We start from the raw sequence: 20,468 nt of genomic DNA, 5'->3' as shown, positions 1-20,468 counted from the left end.
GATAAGGAGACTAGTTTGGAGTTATGGATAGGTCAACTACACACTACACAGTATTTTCAGGATACTAAGAATATAATGGAAAGCAACATTAAGAAATCCACAGTGGGGGCTGGAGAGATGGCTTAGCAGTTAAGGTGCTGGTATGTGAAGCCCAAAGACCCAGGTTCAATTTCCCAGGACCCACCACATAAGCCAGATGCACAAGGTGGTGCATATGTCTGGAGATCATTTGCAATGGCTAGAGGCCCTGACAAGCCGCCCCCCCCACCGCCTCTTTCTCTCTCTTAAATAAGGAAATAAATCAATTAAATAAATATCTTAAAAAAGAAATCCACAATGGGGCTGGGGAGATGCTTCAGCTGTTAAAGGCACTTGCCTGCAAAGCCTGATAGCCCAAGTTGGTTTCTCAGAACCAACATACAGCCAGATGCACAAAGTGGGTCGTGCATCTAGAGTTTGTTTTCAGTAGCAAGAGGGCCTGGCACACCCATTCCTTCTCTCTCTAATTTCATTCTTTCCTGCTCTCGTCTTGCAAGTAAACAAAATAAAAAATATTCAAAACAACAGTGAATTCCAGGTCAGCCTGAACTAGAGTGAGACCCTCCCTCAACCCCCCCACCTCCAAAATAAAAAAAAAAAAAACAGATCCACAATACCTTCCTTTATTTCTTTTTCCAAGGTAGGGTTTCACTCTACTCCAGGCTGACCTGGAATTCACTATGTAGTCTCAGGGTGGCCTCAGATCCATGATGATTTTGCTACCTTCTGCCACCACACCTGGTGCCTTCCTTTAAAATATATATGTGTGTGTGTGTGTGTGTGTGTGTGTGTGTGTGTGTGTATTTATTTCAGAGAGGGGGGCCAGAGACAGAGAGAGAAAAAAAAAAACAGGCATCTCAGGGGCTCTAGACACAGTAAATGAACTCCAGAAGCATGGACCACCTTGTGCATCTGGCTTATGTGGGTACTGGGGAATCAAATCTGAGTCCTTAGGCTTCACAGGCAAGTGCCTTAACCATTAAGCCATCTCTCCAGTCCTAGCGCCTTCCTTTGTAAAGGGTCAAAAATTAACATAGCTATCATATCACATTTAAGTGTAGCCCAAATAGTGTAATAATAAGAATTATGACTTTAAAGGCTTAATTTATATGCATACAGATTACTTCTTTGGATGGAAAATGAAAAAATCCTCAAATTCAAAAGCTAAAGTTGCTCCACAATCAGATAGCCAGAACACAGGAAAAGACCAGGCATATTCGACACGTGCTGCAAAGTTAAAGGCAAGAAAAGAGTAAGAATCCATTTTTTGCCTTTTTGTCATTTTTCTACAACTAGAAAATTTCCAAACTTACTCATATTTATCCAGATAACTTTAAATATTTATTTTTATGTAAGTTAAAATTGTTGGTGTTTAAAAATTACCTTTAAGTTGGACATGATTATTTTAGTTTTTTGTTTCTTTTTTTTAATTTAGGGAGCATGATAGCTCTTTGATTTGATCCCCATACAACCCTGCGGTACAGTCTCATTATTGCACATGATAGGGGAGAAAGCAGTTATGTGACTTGCAGAAAGATAAAACAGCTAACAAATGGCATCAGCCAGGATTCAAAGGTTTACTGCCAAACTTCTGACGTTTTCTCCTCTACATCATGTAGCCTGCAATTTGCCAGCTATTAGTGACATTGTGCAGGTGTCCCTCTCTTTGCACACAGCCCTAGGAGAGATGATGTCAGGATGGGAGACTATTGTAGAAAAAGATCTGCAACATCTGCCAGTGCTGGGACATACTCAAAAGTAGTAAAATTCTCTGACCTGGTTGGAGAGAGCCTGGTTCACACAAAGATCAGAGAAGGGAATTTCTTTTCTACACCATAGTCCTAAGCCTCCAGAAAAGATCTGGGCTTCCTATAAATCCACCCATTCTAGATAGCATTTTCATTGCAGTTGAACATAGTAGACAAAATATTTAAGAACCACCTGTAGCTGGTAGTGCTTGCTCATGACTTTAATCCCAGCACTCAGGAGGCTTGTAGTTTGAAGCTAGCCTAGGCTACATAAGGTATTGCAGGCAAGTTTTGGGTACCCAGCTGAGATCCTCTTTTAAAAAAATATATATATAAAAAGAACACTTAGCTGTAAGTGAATTATTTTGAGCCATGAAGGCAAATGTACATCCTCAAATTCTTTTGTTATTCAGCTTCATTCTCTCATTCTTTTTTTTTCCCTCCCTTTCACTCTGTGATAGGGATCCAATTTAGGGCCTTGGGCTGGGGATGTAACTCAGTTAGTAGAGTGCTTTACCTATCCCTAGGTTCAATCCCCAGCACTACATAAAACCTAGTGTGGAGCTGAAGGGATTGCTTAGTGGTTAAGGCACTTGCATGCAAAGCCAAAGGACCTGGGTTCAATTCTCCAGTACCCATTTAAGCTAGATAAACAATGTGGTGCATGCTTCTGGAGTTCATTTACAACAGCTAAAGGCCATGGCATACCCAGTCTCTCCCTCCCTCTCTCTCTCTCTCTCTTTCTCTCTCTCTCTCTCTGTCTCTCAAATAAGTAAAATAAATAAATATTTAAAAAAAGGAAATCCTAGCATGGTACATGCCTGCAATCTTAACACTCAAGAGGTAAAGGTAGGACAATCAGACGTTCAAGGTTGTCATCATCCACATAATGAGTTCCAGGCCAGTGTGCACTACATGGAGACCCTTTATCAAAAACAACCTCACCAGGGTCTCACATGTGCTATGGAAGAGCTTGTCACTAAATTATACCCTCAGCCCTATTTGTTATATATGCCTTTTAATGATAAATTCATAATGTATTCCTATATTTTAGTTTTGTGAGACAGGGTTGCATGTGGTCCATTCTGGCCTTGAACTCCTGGTCCTTCTAATTCTACCTCCCAAATTCTGGAATTACAAGAGTGTGTGCCACTGGTTCTTTATCTCTCTCTCTCTCTCCCTATTATTATTATTATTTTTCGAGGTTGGGATCTCACTGTAGCCGAGGCTCACCTGGAAACCTGGAACTCATTCTGTACCCCAGGCTGGCATCAAATACATGGTGATCTTCCTGCCTCAGCCTCCCAAGTGCTGAAATTAAAGATGTGCACTGCCACACCTGGCTGTATACATGTCTCTTGATGGTAAAGTTTTCCCGGAATTTTTTCTAACTTGTTGAGAAATATTGAATACTCCATATCCTTATTCTGACAATATGCTACAAATAACCAGTTCCAAATACTAAATTCAAATGTTGTTCATTAGGTTACTGTTAGCTCAAGGAATGGGGAGATATAGGAGGAGGATGTATAAATTGAGAGTTGTCCAAGATTCCAGTAAAATGAAAACTACTTCAAAAATATTAACCTCTTTTCCTTCTTATAATTAATAGACAGATTTCAGCAATAAGAATTCAAAGAGCTTGGTTTGCTTACGTGGACAGAACTATATTTCACCTCCTAAAACAAACCATTTGTGCAGCGGTATGTATTTGTTTTCTCTGACGTACTTAAGTACTTGTTAAGCTAAAAGCTGTGTTAATTAAAGATAAAATAAATAATCCTCTTTAATTCTGTTTGGATAAAATAGTATTATGTAAGATCTTAGAATTTCTTCCTTTGTTATTATAAATTAATGTTTTTGGATTTGTTTTTGATGTGCATGACTATTACTTCATTTTCTGAAATTAATATGCTGGTTTTTTTAAATTTGACTCATTTGAAGATATGAGACAGTAATCTTCTAACAGTAAAAATCTCTTAGTTAGGGTCCAGGTATGGTGGAGCATGCCTTTAGTACAAGGCTGAGGTAGGAGGATCACTGTGAGTTCAAGACCAGCCTGGGCTATAAAGTGAGTTCCTGGTCAGCCTGGACTAGAGTAAGACACTGCCTCAAGAAAATATTTTTTCTGTTAGATACTAGGGGTATAGCTCAGTGGCAGAGTGTTTTTGTAGCATATGTCAGGCCCTGAGCTTGATCCCCAGCAATACAAAAAAAAAAATCTAAATTCAACTTGCCCTTGCTTTCCACTAAGCAATTTCTCTCCTGAAAGCATAGTCTATAATGGAATTTCATTGCAGCATTATTATGATATTAAGTAAATGTTGCTGTTTTCACACTACAAATATTTTGTGTGTGGTATGTGTGTGTGCTCACATGTGGTTTATGTGAAGATACAGGTGTGGGGATGCACATGCATGTGCATGCATGTATGTGGAGGCCAAAGGTTGATTTTGGCTATCTTCATCCATCACTATCCTGTTTATTTACTGAGGCAGAGTCTCTCACTTTAGCCCACACCTCAGTGATTCAGCTAGTCTAGGCAGTTAGCTTGCCCTGGCCTTTGCATGGTTGTCAGGGATCCAAACTCTAGTCCTTATGTTTGCAGAGCAATGACTTTATCCACTAAGACATCTCCCCAGCATAAATCTTGCAGTACTAGCATGTTTCTGCAATAGAAAGTTAACCAAGATAGCTTGTTAATGAAAAGGGTAAGTCAAAACAGAGTGAATAATGTAATCCTATTGGAGCAAAAAATAAAAACAGAGACGGGTGTGGTGGTACATGCCTTTAATCCCAGCACTTGTAGGAGGACTGAGGTGAGTTTGGGGCTGAATTGAAATGACATCATGAATTCCAGGTCCACTTGGGATAGAGTGAGACACTACCTCAAAAAAAAATACTAATATACATCCTTCCCCAAATCACAACTCTGGAAACTTCATGACACCATTAAGCCTTGCTGGGAGTAGTTGACTATTACTAATAGTCACATCAGGGGAGTTTTAGCACCCCTGAAATACCTTAAAGCCTGATATTTACACTTGTTCACTATCTGATCCACAGACCTATTTCTGATATTAGTAAAACACTAATATCAGGTAAACTCTTCATATCTCAGGTCTCTTGTTCATTGCCTGTATATATAATTCATTTTAATTGTCATATTACTGCCTTCCTCATAGCTTTAGACTCTAGGAAAACAAAAGAAAGAAATGAGGTTTTAAAATCTGTTATCCTAATACTTCAAGTATAATGACTTACATTAATAATGATTTAACTTGTTAAAAATCACATTTTTGTACACATGTATGTGATCATCATGGGAATAAGGTTGAGTGGCATCATTTAATCTTGGTTTCCCCATTTACTACCTGTACACTGTTGTGTAAGTTACAAAAATTTCCTGCGCCTCAACCTTCCCATTTATAAAATGAGGGTGATAATGTTTTAATATTGCTGGTGTAAGAATTAAATAAGGTTTTCTACATAAGGCACCTAGCATAGTATTTGGAACACAAAAGGTGCTTAAAAACAAGTAACTTCTTACTATTATCATCCTGTGTGATAGTGATTCATTTAATCTCAGACACTTGTTAAATTTCTAGTATGTACTAGATACTGTACTAAATGCTAGGATGCTAGGGATAAGTAAAAAAGAAAGGCACCATCCCTACCTCCATAATGCTCATAGTCTAGTTGGAGACACTGAATATATATAATTTATAACTATTTGTGAAAGGTATTGTCATAGGGAAAAGGCAATGCCTATAATCTCAAATTACTGTGTCGCATATTGAGAGACACAAAGAATTCAGTAGCTGACTTAAGGCTATTTAGATGATAAATGGAGGAGCCAAGATAGGAACCCACCTCTGCAGAACTCCAAGCCCAGTATACTCATCAATGACATGCTTCCCTTGCAGTAGTCAGTAATATAAGTCTGGGCAGGGTACCACTTTCTGTTTACAGTTCTCTCCTCTATTTCAGGAGCAATATGTGTCACATGAACTACTGAAGAACATAAGCCCCTCAGAGGCTGACCTTGTTAAAGATCCTAGCATGAAATGTAAAGTAAGATTCAGGTAATGTGTCTATACTGGTTTATTTCAGGGAGTATTAAGTTAAGAGAGAAATCATAGAAATTAATTTTTAAATTCTCCTTACTTCTTAGGACATAACTACAATGTAAATGTTATCCTTAGTTGCATTTGTTATGTAGTGAAGCTAAGGCATGACTGGCCTTACCTCCCATTCTGTGTCCAATTTGATGCAAGTATGAAAATAGTTGTGGGCAAACCAAAATATAGTATTTTCATCCCCTAATCCATTTTGTTACTGGATCTTTATATGTTTTTTATGCACCCCACATTTGAGCTCTGCTAGGTACAAGGGGAAGAAGCAATGGAGCCCTAAAATTGATACCATGCAACTAATATTTGGTCTTTATTTCAGATTTAGTGGTGTAAAATTTCCACCTTTCATCGTGTTTAAAATTTTTTTGCAAAATGAAGGCCATGGTCACAAGTATTTCAATGGGAAGGATTTATTAAAGCCATCAAGTGAGGTGATGTTTTATGGTGTACATTTTCTATTAATATAGTTTCTTAACATTTATCTCAGTTACATCCAAAATGTACAGACTATGTTGTTTTACCATTAATTAGACCACCAGGCAGGTAATTTTTTAAGTACCATATTTCAAACCCTATTAGTTGAAAAACACTTAGAATTCATTACTTATATAAGGCTCCAGGAAAATATCTATCAGTCTTCTTTGTATCAAAATTTTGAGCTTTAAAAGGTTTTTGTTTTTGTTTTTGCTGAGCTTTTAATATTAGTCTAATGTGATATGTTGGTCAGCACCTTTAAATTATGAAGAATTTTTATGCAATTTTCTTTATTTTAATAGAATTTTATTCTTTTAATTCTGGTAGCATATGTAGAAAAAACATGCTGTACTATGGTGTTGAAAATGTACTTTTAGGGCTGGAGAAATGGCTTAGTGGTTAAGTGCTTGCCTGTGAAGCCTAAGGACCCTGGTTTGAGGCTCGATTCTCCAGGACCCACATTAGCCAGATGCCCAAGGGGGTGCACGCATCTGGAGTTCACTTGCAGTGGCTGGAAGCCCTTGTGCACCCATTCTCTCTCTCTCTCTCTCTCTCTCTCTCTCTCTCTCTCTCTCTCTCTCTCACTGCCTCTTTTTCTCTCTGTTGCTCTCAAAAAATAAAAAACAAAAAAAATTAAGAAAAAAAAAGAAAATGTACTTTTAGGGATGGAGGGATGGCCTAGTGGTTAAAGCATTTGCCTGCAAAGGCAAAGGACCCAGGTTTGATTCCCCAGGCCCCACATTAGCCATATGCATAAGGGGGCGCATGTGTCTGGAGTTTGTTTGCAATGGCTGGAGGCCCTGGTATGCCCATTCTCTCTCTCCCTCTTTGTCTAATAAATGTATAAAAATATTTTTTTTAAAAAGAAAATGTACTTTTAAGCCAAGTATGGTAACACACTCTGTAATTCTCACACTCAGGAGGCTGAGGCAGGAAGCTTGAGTATTCAAGGCTAGTCTGAACTATGTAGTAAGACCTTGTCTGAAAGAGAGAGGTGGGGAAGAGGGAGGAAGTTAGGGGTGTCCTTTTGAAATGAGTTTTCAGTGTACCTTTAAGTTTCATTAATAACCACTATAATTGTGTAAGAACCACTTGGGGTTCTTGTGAAAATGCTTCTACTCCTGCCAATCTATGGATGATACTTTTAATAGCAAGGATCTACAGCATAGGTTTTAGTCCTCTTGCCCTTATTCCTAGGTATAAATGACTAAAATTGTAAGATATATTCATATTCAGCCTTTATTAACGATTTTTCTGGGCTAAGAGGTATAGCTTAGTGGCAGAGCACTGGTTAAACATTTCAAGGCTCCTGGCAATGCAAAAGAAAAAAAATTCCCTCTGGAAGTATGTTACACAAAAATATCATTCATGTAAAATAATAAGTTTTAGAATATGTTAGATCAGAGTAGAGAAGATTGAATAACCTGACAGCTTTTGGCTAGATCCTGCAATGGCAACACTGAGTCTCCTGAAGAGTATGGGCTGCCTTGCTCTGTATTTTTGGGTAATCTCAGAGAAAAAATCATCTCCATCTCAGAAATATAGCAAGTATTTTTATTGTTCACATGTTTTCACTATAAAACATAGTATTTAAAAAACAGTTATATTTACTATTATAGATTAACATCAAATGGTAAAATACTTTTTTACCTTACACTTAAGGAATAGATTCATGCCATGTTCATTTATGGATTAAGCTGAAGTTTTCCCCCCAAAATACCATCCATTGCTTCTTTCCTTGGGTTATATAACCAGACTTTTCCAGGAATTAAAATTCTCCTGGGTCAGTTCCAGTTAGCTCCTGCTGTGCTCAGGCTTGAGAAAATGAGACCTGCAGAGGCAGGAAGTCAGTAAAAGTCTCTGCACTGTGTGTACATTAAAATTCATAGGATGCTATACAGTAACTTGAATAATTTTTGTTTTATTTTTTGAAACCAAAATTTTCTCTTTAATTCGTGAAGTGACTGAGGAAAAATAGCCCAGAGATATCAAAAAGAATATATGACTTCCCTTTTCTCTAGCATCTTGAAAGCTGCATCAACATTTATCTGAGAACCTGCTAACAGACAGAAAGAAGTCAGCTGAACTTCAAGAAATCCCCAAATCAACACTTGAAGATTGACCAGATTCTAAAGGATGGAGCAGAAGTCAAGTCATTACACTAACACTGTGTCCTACAGAAACATGCAAGTCCAGAAATCAGCAAGAAAGACAGCACACCCATCAGGAAAGGAGGATCCCAGGGTGAAGTGCAGGAACTGTGGGGCCTTTGGACACACTGCAAGATGCATGGGATGTCCTATGAAGTGCTGGGATAGGGCCCTAACACCACAGCTCCTATACCAACAGGAAAAGATGAACCAACTCTCACAAAAATGCCAGCATCTCCAGAGTACAGGGTCCTCGAACCAGACTGAGCTAGAGGAAGAAGAGAAACAAAAATTAGAACAGAAGAAGAAGGCTCTCCTCCTCAGATATCCTAAGAAACCCCAAAGGAAGGAGCAGCACAACTGGAAGGACATGGAGGAGTGTTACTATCTGAGGCAACACAGAAGGCCCGTGTTCATCTATACAAAAATAAAATCTGTCCCAGATCATGTTAAGACATGCCTGTCTCCCATTACGAATTGTGGTGAGTGTTGCATGTGCAATGCAGAGTCTTCAATAAAAAGTCCTGATCTTAGCTTATCTCCTGAGAAAGTTCAATGTCAAAGTATGGCTGTCCCTGACATCCTCAAAAGTGCCTTCAATCACTATGGCCAGGAGCCAGTTCTCGTTGCTGCCAATAAACTTGGACCAAAAGGGTCACCTGAAGTGACCGGGGAAATACCAACCAATGTGTTGAGCATTAAACAACAGTCTCCATACAGTGGAGCATTTCTAAGTTACAGTCAGCCTTGCACTGAGTCTTATGAACCATTGTGTAGCCATGTTCCACACCAATCCCTCATAATGATCTTCAGAAGACTAGAGAATGGCTGTTGGGTCTCCAGGTTCAAAGATGCTCCTTCAGATCATCCTCCTTAGAAGCAAATACTGCCTACTAAGAGCCCTCCCCTCCTGGAGAAATCTGAGACACCATGCTACCAGATCCCAAATACTACTTTCATAAATGATGGGTCAGCCTCCTCTACCAAAGGAGAAGAGTGACTGAGCATGAGAAAGCACAGGAAGGGGAGACTCTGCCTCCAGCCTCAGATGCTTTGCAAAGGACTGTTGGATTGAAGAGAGACTCCACTGACTGTATTGCTTTCTCAATCACACAAATTAAACTATTTGAAAGAGAGCTTACCAAACTGGCATGTAAGGGGTATTGTGTGAAGTTGATAAGGATATGAGTGTGTATATGTACTTTCAAACATAATGTAAGTAGAAAAAAGAAGTTATTTGATGAAAAAAGAAGTATTTGATGTGTAAATGATTGTATGTACGGAAACTCTAAATGGTCTCTGGAACCTGTATCTTTTCATTGGTGTCCTGAAATTTAGAAAGGAGCCCTTGACTGTGAAGTTTATCCATGGAAACTTCTCTTGCATTTATATATGACATCTAACTGTAATGTTTGCATGTGTAGTATGTATGCATTTTTGTATGTGTGTGGAGACCATAAGGCCTCAGTCAGTCTCCACTTTATTCTTTGAGACAGGGTCTGGCTCACCAATTTGGCTAGACTGGCTGGCCAGGGAGCCCCAAGAATTACCTGCCTCCACCTCCCCAACACTGGGATTATAGGCATACACCACTATGTCTAGCATTTCACGTGGGTTTTGAGGATCAAATGTTTATGCAGCAAATATTGTACCTACTAAGCCATCTCTCCAGTTTTGTAAATATGCTTAAAAAATACATTTCATTGTTAAAATTCTGGAAACTAGCAGAGTGTGGCAGCACACACCTTTCATCCCAGCACTCAGGAGGCAGTGGTAGGAGGATTGCTGTGAATTTGAGTCTAGCCTGAGACTACATAGTAAATTTCAGGTCAGCCTGGGTTAGAACAAGACCCTACCTCAAAACAAGTTCTGGAAAGTATAAAAAAAAAAAAAAAAAGAACAAAAGAAAATGTACCGTTAAGCCTTTTCAAAAATGCTGTAGTTGTCACTTCCTGGAGTAATTGCTGCTAATAATTTGTTATGTACCCTTTATTTTGTAACAGAATTTTATACTTTTGTTTGTTCTTACATTAAAATGTTATACTATTGAGCTTGCTTTATATTAAACATTATAATAAGTTGTGGATTTTTTGTTTTTGTTTTTGTTTCTGAGGTAGAGTTCTGGGATTGAAGGCATGCACCACCATGGCTGGCTATATAGGGTTTTTAATGACTGGAACACACCCAACATGAAGGCACACTTTGGGTTTCCCTTGTCCCTTTCCTCTTCAACACAACTCTGATAACATGTAAATTCAAGGTAGATAGAAAACGTGCAAAAGTGGAATTTTTTCTCACTCTAAGCTTACTTAACTTATTTGATCTTTAACAAAAGTTCTGGAATTACAAGTGTGTTCCACCAGGCCTGGTTTATGAGGTGCTGAGGATTGAACCTAGGTCCTAGTGCATGTTAGGCAAGCACTCTGTAAACTGGGCCACATCTCCAACCCAAGGAAAAAGAGTGCATATGTGTGTGTGAGAGAGAGAGAATGGGTGCACAAGGGCCTCTTGCAACTTCAAATGAACTCCAGACACATGTGCCCCTTTGTGCATCAGGCTTTGCATGGGTACTGGGGAATCAAACCCAGGACATCAGGCTTTGCAAGAAAGTTCCTTAACCATTGAGATGTTTCTCCAGCACCTTACTTTTTTTTTAATTTTTATTTTTATTAACATTTCCCATGATTATAAAATATATCCCATGGTAATTCCCTCCCTACCCCCACACTTTCCCATTTGAAATTCCATTCTCCATCATATTACCTCCCCATTACAATCATTGTAATTACATATGTACAATATCAACCTATTAAGTATCCTCCTCCCTTCCTTTCTCTACCCTTTATGTCTCCTTTTTAACTTACTGGCCTCTGCTACTAAGTATTTTCATTCTCACACAGAAGCCCAGTCATCTGTAGCTAGGATCCACATATGAGAGAGAACATGTGGCGCTTGGCTTTCTGGGCCTGGGTTACCTCACTTAGTATAATACTTTCCAGGTCCATCCATTTTTCTGCAAATTTCATCACTTCATTTTTCTTTACCGCTGAGTAGAACTCCATTGTATAAATGTGCCACAACTTCATTATTCACTCATCAGTTGAGGGACATCTACGCTGGTTCCATTTCCCAGCTATTATAAATTGAGCAGCAATAAACATGGTTGAGCACATACTTCTAAGGAAATGAGATGAGTCCTTTGGATATATGCCTAGGAGTGCTATAGCTGGGTCATATGGTAGATCAATCTCTAGCTGTTTTAGGAACCTCCACACTGTTTTCCACAATGGCTGGACCAGATTGCATTCCCACCAGCAATGCAGAAGGGTTCCTTTTTTTCCACATCCCCACCAACATTTATGATCATTTGTTTACATGATGGTGGCCAATCTGACAGGAGTGAGATGGAATCTCAATGTAATTTTAATCTGCATTTCCCTGATGACTAGTGACGTAGAACATTTTTTTAGATGCTTATATGCCATTTGTATTTCTTCCTTTGAGAACTCTCTATTTAGCTCCATAGCCCATTTTTTGATTGGCTTGTTTGATTCCTTATTATTTAACTTTTTGAGTTCTTTGTATATCCTAGATATTAATCCTCTATCAGATATATAGCTGGCGAAGATTTTTTCCCATTCTGTAGGTTGCCTCTTTGCTTTTTTCACTGTGTCCTTTGCGGTGCAAAATCTTTGTAATTTCATTAGGTCCCAGTGGTTAATCTGTGGTTTTACTGCCTGAGCAATTGGGGTTGTATTCAGAAAGTCCTTGCCAAGACCAATATGTTGAAGTGTTTCCCCTACTTTTTCCTCTAGCAGTTTCAGAGTTTCCGGTCTGATGTTAAGGTCTTTAATCCATTTGGACTTAATTCTTGTGCATGGCGAGAGAGAAGAATCTATTTTCATCCTTCTGCAGATATATATCCAGTTTTCAAAACACCATTTGCTGAAGAGGCTGTCTCTTCTCCAATGAGTATTTTTGGCATTTTTATCGAATATCAGGTGGCTATAGCTACTTGGGCTTACATCTGGGTCCTCTATTCTGTTCCACTGATCTACATGTCTGTTTTTGTGCTACTACCATGCTGTTTTTGTTACTATGGCTCTGTAGTATAGGTTAAAATCAGGTATGGTGATACCACCAACCTCTTTTTTGTTGCTCAGTATTATTTTAGATATTCGAGGTTTTGTGTGATTCCAAATGAATTTTTGGATTGTTTTTTCTATTTCCATGAAGAAAGCCTTTGGAATTTTGATAGGGATTGCATTAAATGTGTAGATTGCTTTAGGTAAGATTGCCATTTTCACTATATTGATTCTTCCAATCCAGGAACAAGGGATGTTTCTCCACTTTCTAGTGTCTTCTGCAATTTCTCGCTTGAGTGTTTTAAAGTTCTCATTGTATAGATTCTTTACTTCCTTGGTTAGGTTTATTCCAAGGTACTTTATTTTGTTTGATGCAATTGTGAATGGGAGTGATTCTCTGATTTCATCCTCTGTGTGTTTGTTGTTAGCATATATGAAGGCGACTGATTTCTGTGTATTTATTTTGTATCCTGCTACATTGCTGTAGGTTTTGATCAGCTCTAACAGCTTGCTAGTAGAGTCTTTAGGGTCCTTTATGTATAGAATCATGTCATCTGCAAATAATGATAACTTGATTTCTTCCTTTCCAATTTGTATCCCTTTTATGTGTGTCTCTTGCCTTATTGCTATGGCTAAGACTTCCAAAACTATATTAAATAAAAGTGGGGACAGTGGACACCCTTGTCTTGTTCCTGATTTTAGTGGAAAAGCTTTTAGTTTTTCCCCATTTAGTAATATGTTGGCTGTAGGCTTATCATAAATAGCTTTTATTATATTGAGATATGTTCCTTCTATTCCCAGTCTCTGTAGGATTTTTATCATGAAGGGATGTTGGATTTTGTCAAATGCTTTCTCTGCGTCTAATGAGATGATCATGTGATTTTTGTCCTTCAACCCGTTTATGTAATGTATTACATTTATAGATTTGCGTATGTTGAACCATCCCTGCATCTCTGGGATAAAGCCTAGTTGGTCAGGGTGAATGATCTTTTTGATATACTCTTGTATTCTGTTTGCCAATATTTTGTTGAGAATTTTTGCATCTATGTTCATGAGGGAGATTGGTCTGTAATTTCGTTTTTTGTTCTATCTTTGCCTGGTTTTGGTATCAGGGTGATGCTGGCCTCATAGAAGGAGTTTGGTAGAATTCCTTCTTTTTCTATTTCATGGAAAAGCTTAAGAAGCAATGGTGTTAGCTCTTCCTTAAAAGTCTGGTAAAATTCAGCAGTGAATCCGTCCGGGCCTGGGCTTTTTTTAGTTGGGAGATTATTGATAACTGTTCAGATCTCCATGTTTGTTATAGGTCTATTTAAGTGATTAATCTCATTTTGATTTAATTTAGGTAGGTCATATAGATCAAGGAAATCATCCATTTCTTTCAGATTTTTATACTTTGTGGAGTATATGCTTTTATAGTATGTCCCTATGATTTTTTGAATTTCTCTGGAATCTGTTGTGGTGTTACCTTGTTCATCTCTGATTTTATTAATTTGTGTCTCTTCTCTCTTTCTTTTGGTCAGATTTGCTAAGGGTTTATCAATCTTGTTTATCCTTTCAAAGAACCAACTCTTTGTTTCATTAATTCTTTGGATTGTTCTTTTTGTTTCTATTTCATTAATTTCTGCCCTAATCTTTATTATTTCTTCCCGTCTACTGATTTTTGGTTTGCCTTGTTCTTCTTTTTCCAAGGCTTTAAGGCGAAGCATTAGGTCGTTTACTTGCGACCTTTCTAATTTCTTAATATAGGCACTTAAGGCTATAAATTTACCTCTTAGAACTGCCTTCATTGTGTCCCAGAGATTTTGGTATGTTGTGTTCTCATTATCATTTGACTCTATAAATTTTTTGATTTCCTTTTTGATTTCTTCATTGACCCACTCATCATTTAGTAGTGTATTGTTTAGTTTCCATGATTTTGTGTATCCTCTATAGCCTTTCTTGCTACTGATTTGTAGTTTAATTCCATTGTGGTCAGATAGAATGCAAGGAATTATTTCAATTTTCCTGAATTTGTTAAGATTTGCTTTGTGTCCTAATATATGGTCTATTTTAGAGAATGTTCCATGTGCTGCTGAAAAGAATGTATATTCTGCAGCCTTTTGATGAAGTGTACTGTATATATCTGTTAGGTCCATTCCTTCTATGACCTCATTTAGTCCAGATGCGTCTCTGTTTATTGTTTCCCTGGATGACCTGTCAATTGATGAGAGTGGGGTGTTAAAGTCACCCACCACCACTGTGTTTGGTGTTATCTGTGACCTTAGTCCTAATAGTGTTTGTTTGATGAATTTGGGAGCCCCCATGTCAGGTGCATATATGTTTAGGATTGTAATGTCCTCCTGTTGGAGTGTGCCCTTAATCAATATAAAGTGACCTTCCTTATCTTTCTTGACTAACGTCGGACTAAAGTCTACCCTGTCTGATATTAGGATAGCAACCCCTGCTTGTTTTCTAGGCCCATTTGCTTGAAACACCGTCTTCCAAACTTTCACCCTAAGATAATGTCTATCCTTTGTAGAAAGGTGAGTTTCTTGGAGACAACAAATTGTAGGATCCTACTTTTTAACCCAGTCTACAAATCTATGTCTTTTCGTTGGGGCATTGAGGCCGTTGATATTAAGAGATATTATTGAAAGGTGTGTATTTATGTTTGCCATTTTTTTGTGTGTGTGTTTCTGATTCTACCTGTACTCTCTTCTGTTAACTAGTATTTGAGTATTGCTTGGTTTTTCTAGGTTCCTTATATGTGTGCTTTTCCTTTTCTTCAGCATGGAGAATTCTATGAAGTATTTTCTGTAGAGCTGGTTTTGTCTTCAAATACTCCTTTAACCTTATTTTGTCATGGAATGTCTTTATTCTCCATCTATTAGAATGGATAACTTTGCAGGATAAAGTAACCTTGGTTGACAGTTGTTATCTTTCAGAACTTGGAATATATCACTCCAAGCCCTTCTGGCTTTAAAAGTTTGTGTTGAATAATATGCTGTAATCCTGATGGGCTTACTTTTGTAGGTAAATTGATTTTTCTCTCTAACTGCTTTCAATATTTTTTCTTTGGTGTGTGTGTTTGGAAGTTTGATTATAATATGGCGAGGAGAGGTTCTTTCTGGGTGTTGTCTGGCTGGGGTTCTAAAGGCTTCCTGTATCTGCATTGGCACCTCTTTCCCAATTTGGGGGAAATTTTCTTGTATGATTTTGTTGAAGACGCCTACTATGCCTTTGTATTGGAGTTCTTCTCCTTCTACTATGCTCTGAATTCTTATATTGGATCTTTTCATAGTATCCCAAATATCTTGAAATTCCCACTCATACTTTTCTATAAGTTTGTCTTTCTCTTTGTTGGATTGTATTAGCTCTGCCACCTGGTCTTCTAGCTTAGATATTCTGTCCTCTCCCTCATCCATCCTACTGGTGAGATTTTCTACAGAGTTTTTTATTTCATTAACTGTATTCTTCATTGCTAGTAATTCTGACTGTTTTTTTCTTTATTATTTCTATTTCCTTATTTATGTCTTGTATTGCCTTCTTTATTTCATGAAATTGGTGTCCTGCATCTTCTTTGATTCCTTTGATTTCCTCTTTGATTTCTTCCTTGATTGTTTTGATGTGTTCTTTGATCTCTTTGAACATATTTATAATCATTCTTTTGAACTCTTTCTCAGGCATTTCCTCTAACTCTTTCTCACTGGAGGACATTTCTGATGCATTAATACTTTTAGGTGGATTTATATCGTCTTGCTTTTTAGTGTTTCTTGTGTTATAATGTATATATTTTTGCATCTTGGATTAAGTTAATGCTTGGATTTTCTAGCTAGCTGTGTATTCTCAGCTGTATCAATTGATTTGATGTAATATATTTTCAGGGTAGGACCTTAAGATGTAAGGTGTGGCTCTTAAGACTCTCAGAGTATCTACAAAGATTGTCTTAGGGGTTGAGTTTCCCTGCTATAGGAGTATTCAAGCAGGCTAAGTGGAATAAAATACAGGTAGATTCTAAAATTTAAGTAAACACTGTACACATTCAATCAAAAACAGCCCCGAGTATGTATGCAAGAGTAGTTATTATAAAGACCAGATCCTCTATCAACAAAGAGGTTAAGATTTCTGGTCTGTTGAGGGATCCAAGTTAGCTTGCGACCAAGTGAGACCCTTCCCTGGTGCAATCCCAGTTACCTTGGATGATTTTGGTCTCAGTCAAGTTGCTGCCTGGGTCATCGGGCTGCTGTTCTGATTTCTGGAGCTGGGCACTCGCTTTTCCTGTGGGGCCAACCGAGCCTGGCAAGTGTGGCCCTGCAGATAAGCTCCCCTGCTGTTGGAACTGCTGCTGCTCAAGCTGCCCCTGCTGGGCTGTAGCCACTGCTGCTGAAGGTGTTGCTGCTGGACCCACCGCTGCTGCTGTAGCTGCCACTGCTGGAGCCACCACTGCTGCTGAAGCTGCTGCTGCTGTGTCCACTGCCGCTGCTCCCCCTGAATCTGCTGCTGCCGAGTCTGCTGCTGCTGCCGCTCCTGGGTCTGCTGCTGCTGCCGCTCCTGGGTCTGCTGCTGCTGGGGCCGCTGTTACCAGTGCTGGAGCCGCTGATGTTGCTGCCGAACTCTGCTCCTGCTTGGGTCCCGCTGTCAGCCCAAGTTGGCGTGGCCGTTCCCGGGCCGCTGCTGTGTTCACCGGAGCTGGGCTCAGGCGGTGGGGGAGGGGAGGGAGCCGCAGCTGCTCTGGTTCTCTCGCTGCTCCATGCGTTCTTCTACCTCGCGGTCTGCTCCTCCGTTGCTCGCTGCCGCTCTCCCCTCACGTTTCCGAGTTGCGGAGAGCGCGGTGTGAGGGGAAGCTCCCGCACCTGGCTTTTCCTGCGGCTCGAGCCGAGTCTGGCGGCTTTCTGGTGCACTGCGGCCACGCCGGTTGGCCGAGCTGCCAGAGCCGCTTTTCCCGCCTGTGCAGGCTCTGGATGCTCTGGAACTCTTCTACTTCTCTGGTGGCGCTTCAATTTCCTATACACCTCACTTTTTAGTAAAAGTGTGTATTTTGCTGAGTTTTTTTGGACTTTTTTGCCCCCTAGGCTGCTTTGGCGTGGTACCTACGCCGCCATCTTTACCGGAAGTCTCACCTTACTTTTTAATATGATTTAAATGTGCCAGTTTTAGTTCATTTAGGTGTTTACCTAAGTTTACTTATAAAGGAGAAGGAATTTTTAAATCTTTTGAGTCAAGGTCTCACTCTAGCCCAGGCTAACCTAGAACTCTCTCTATAGCTCAGGCTGGCCTCTAATTCATGGTGATTCTCCTACATCAGCTCCCAAGTGCTGGGATTTTAGACATGAGCCACCACACCCAGATGAGGATTTAGAACTTAACACATGCTTTTGTTGTTTCATCTTTTCCTTCTTTCCATTTTTGGTTTCAATTTCATGTCATTTTCCAAGTGCATTTTGCATGCATTCACAAAAATATAGTATAAGTGAAAGGGTACAAAAGAATCCAAACAACTTTGGAGAGAAAAAAATTATACTACCCCATTTCAAGATTTATAAAGCCACAGTAATCAAGACAGTGTAGCAGTAGTATAAAGATAGACATGTAGATCAGCAGGCAAAAATAGAAAATTCAAAAACAGACCCACACATAGAGGGTCAATTGATTTTATTCAAAGGTGACAAGGCAATGCTTGTTTACAAGAGAGTGGTAATTATTGTTAGTTCATCAGAGAACATTCTAAAGCTTAGCTTGCTACCCAAAATCTGGAGTGCAGCCCCACATACTGGCATCCACTGGAGCTTGTTAGCAATGCAGAACCTCAGGTCTCACTCCAGATCCCTTAAATCAGCCCCTGCATTTTAACAAGGCCTCCAGGTAATCCTAGGTACCATATGGTTTGTAAAGACTGTCCTAACGACTCAGAAGGTATCATGGTGCTGGAAAGAAGTGACTAGAGTACCAAGTAACATCTCAATCACACCTTCCAAGGCTCAGAGTCTAATGCGGAAGAGGTGGTGGAAAGAATGTAAGAGCCAAAGGAAGGGTTGGACTCCTTACAACGTGCTCCCTCCAGATATAAAGCGGCCTCGATATCCATGACCTCATAGTGCCAAACACTACCTATACAAGGCCATCATAAGAGGAGGGAAAGATCACGACATCAAAATAAAAGAGAGACTTATTGAGATGGGGAGGGGATATGATGGAGAATGAAATTTCAAAGGGGAAAGTGGGGGAAGGGAGGGCATTACCGTGGGATATTGTTTATAACCATGGAAGGTGTTTGAAAAAATAAAATAAGATTTAAAAAAATAGAAATAAAAATAAAAAGACTGTCCTAATAGTGCCTCTCATTCCATGGCTGGGATCACCTCTGGGTAACTGACATTTTTTTCATATCAAACAGTAATATGCCTATGCAGTAAACAATGTTTAATGGAGACATCACAATAATGTGAAATGCAATTGTGCTTTGTAAACCATAAAAGGATCCAGTTGATAAGTCTTAACTATTAACATACAGCAACTCTTATTTTGTATTGAAAATCCCTGTCCTTTGGAAGCTTATTTATGTAAGGAAAAAAACATTAACAAGTGCTACACTTGTTATGTTATCCCTTTCTCACATATTTTTGGAGACAAGGTCTTCTGTAACCCAGAATGGCCTTGAATTAAGGATGACCTTGAACTTCTGATCTTCTTTTCTCTACCTTCCCATTTAATTCCATAACTGCTGTCCTGCCCTGTATATTCTGTTAATTTATCTTCATTTTATTTTTATTTATTAGAAATAGAAAGGATAAGAGAGAGAGAATGGGTGCACCAGGACCTTCAGCTAATACAAACGAACTCCAGACGCATGCACCGCCTTGTGCATCTGGCTTACATGGGTCCTGGGGAATTGAACTTGGGTCCTTTGGTTTTGCAGGCAAGTGCCTGAACTTCTAACCATCTCTCCAGACCAATCTTCAATTTTAAAAAGGCCTGGTAACTTGCTTAAAGCTTCACAACTAGAAAGTGAAGGAATGGAGACTAAAGTCCATGTTCTTAACCACTCCTGAAGTAAGGAATTGTGCTACTCAAGTTCTCTCACATGGCATTCCATTCACTCTGCTGAGAAACATTCCCGATTTGCCTGTAGAAATTAGTACTCGGAGAGACTTGTCAAGGTGCATTACTGAGATTTGAACACCTATCTATGATTTTACTGTACCATGCACATTTCTAGATTAAAACAACCTCAGCAGTCATTGAACTTTTATTTATTGTGAACCCAAATAAATAACTCTAAACTAAGATTACATTTCAAGGACACCAATTATCGCTACTTTCATGAGTGTGAATTTCTAGCAGGTATGGGCAAATGGACTTGAGATAGTAGAGTAACTTTATAAGTTAAAGTGTGGATCTTAGCCAACAAATAGCCTGTGGAGACTTCTGGGGTCAGTGACACTGAATTTTATGGGAAGTGTCACATTATAGAGATACTTTCCATTTGGCCTTTTCAGACTACCAATAAAAAAAAAAAGCCTGCCTCTTAAGTCCTATTATGGTTGGCCGGGATCCTGGAAACCTTGCCTAGCATTTGGTTACCAAGTTCTTCTGAGTCTATTTCCCCATGGCATCCTTACCATGAAGGATTCTCATGAATCTATCCACACATGGCAGATGTCACATAAAGAACATCTTAGGCAGAGAACAAATCCCCTCCCACAAGTAAGAGGTGAGCTTATTATTTGTTTCTCATTATGATTGTCTTTGGCTGAGGGACTGAAATGGACTCAATACAGCTTATACAAAAAAGGAAACTGAGTCTTGGAGAGATTGATAGTGGTGACTGAGTGGGGCAGTGAGGTGAGGAACTGACAA

The 20,468-nt window shown here is 39.1% G+C and overlaps 1 protein-coding gene across 1 annotated transcript in view; it reads left to right on the top strand.

Annotated features, from left to right (window-relative positions):
- The first annotated feature begins 1,178 nt into the window (after nt 1–1,178).
- CXHXorf58 (chromosome X CXorf58 homolog) overlaps nt 1,179–20,468 on the top strand; it is a 37,697-nt gene continuing 18,407 nt past the window's right edge. The window contains exons 1-4 of the mRNA XM_045139839.1: nt 1,179–1,290; nt 3,393–3,490; nt 5,778–5,872; nt 6,243–6,354. Of these exons, the coding sequence (XP_044995774.1) occupies nt 1,179–1,290; nt 3,393–3,490; nt 5,778–5,872; nt 6,243–6,354 (417 nt within the window). The remainder of the gene's footprint in view (nt 1,291–3,392; nt 3,491–5,777; nt 5,873–6,242; nt 6,355–20,468) is intronic.

This window comes from Jaculus jaculus, chromosome X (genome assembly GCF_020740685.1).
Source record: "Jaculus jaculus isolate mJacJac1 chromosome X, mJacJac1.mat.Y.cur, whole genome shotgun sequence".
In the NCBI taxonomy this organism is placed as follows: domain Eukaryota; kingdom Metazoa; phylum Chordata; class Mammalia; order Rodentia; family Dipodidae; genus Jaculus; species Jaculus jaculus.
Note: the sequence above shows the minus strand (reverse complement) of the source record. Positions and strands in the feature narration are given on the sequence as shown.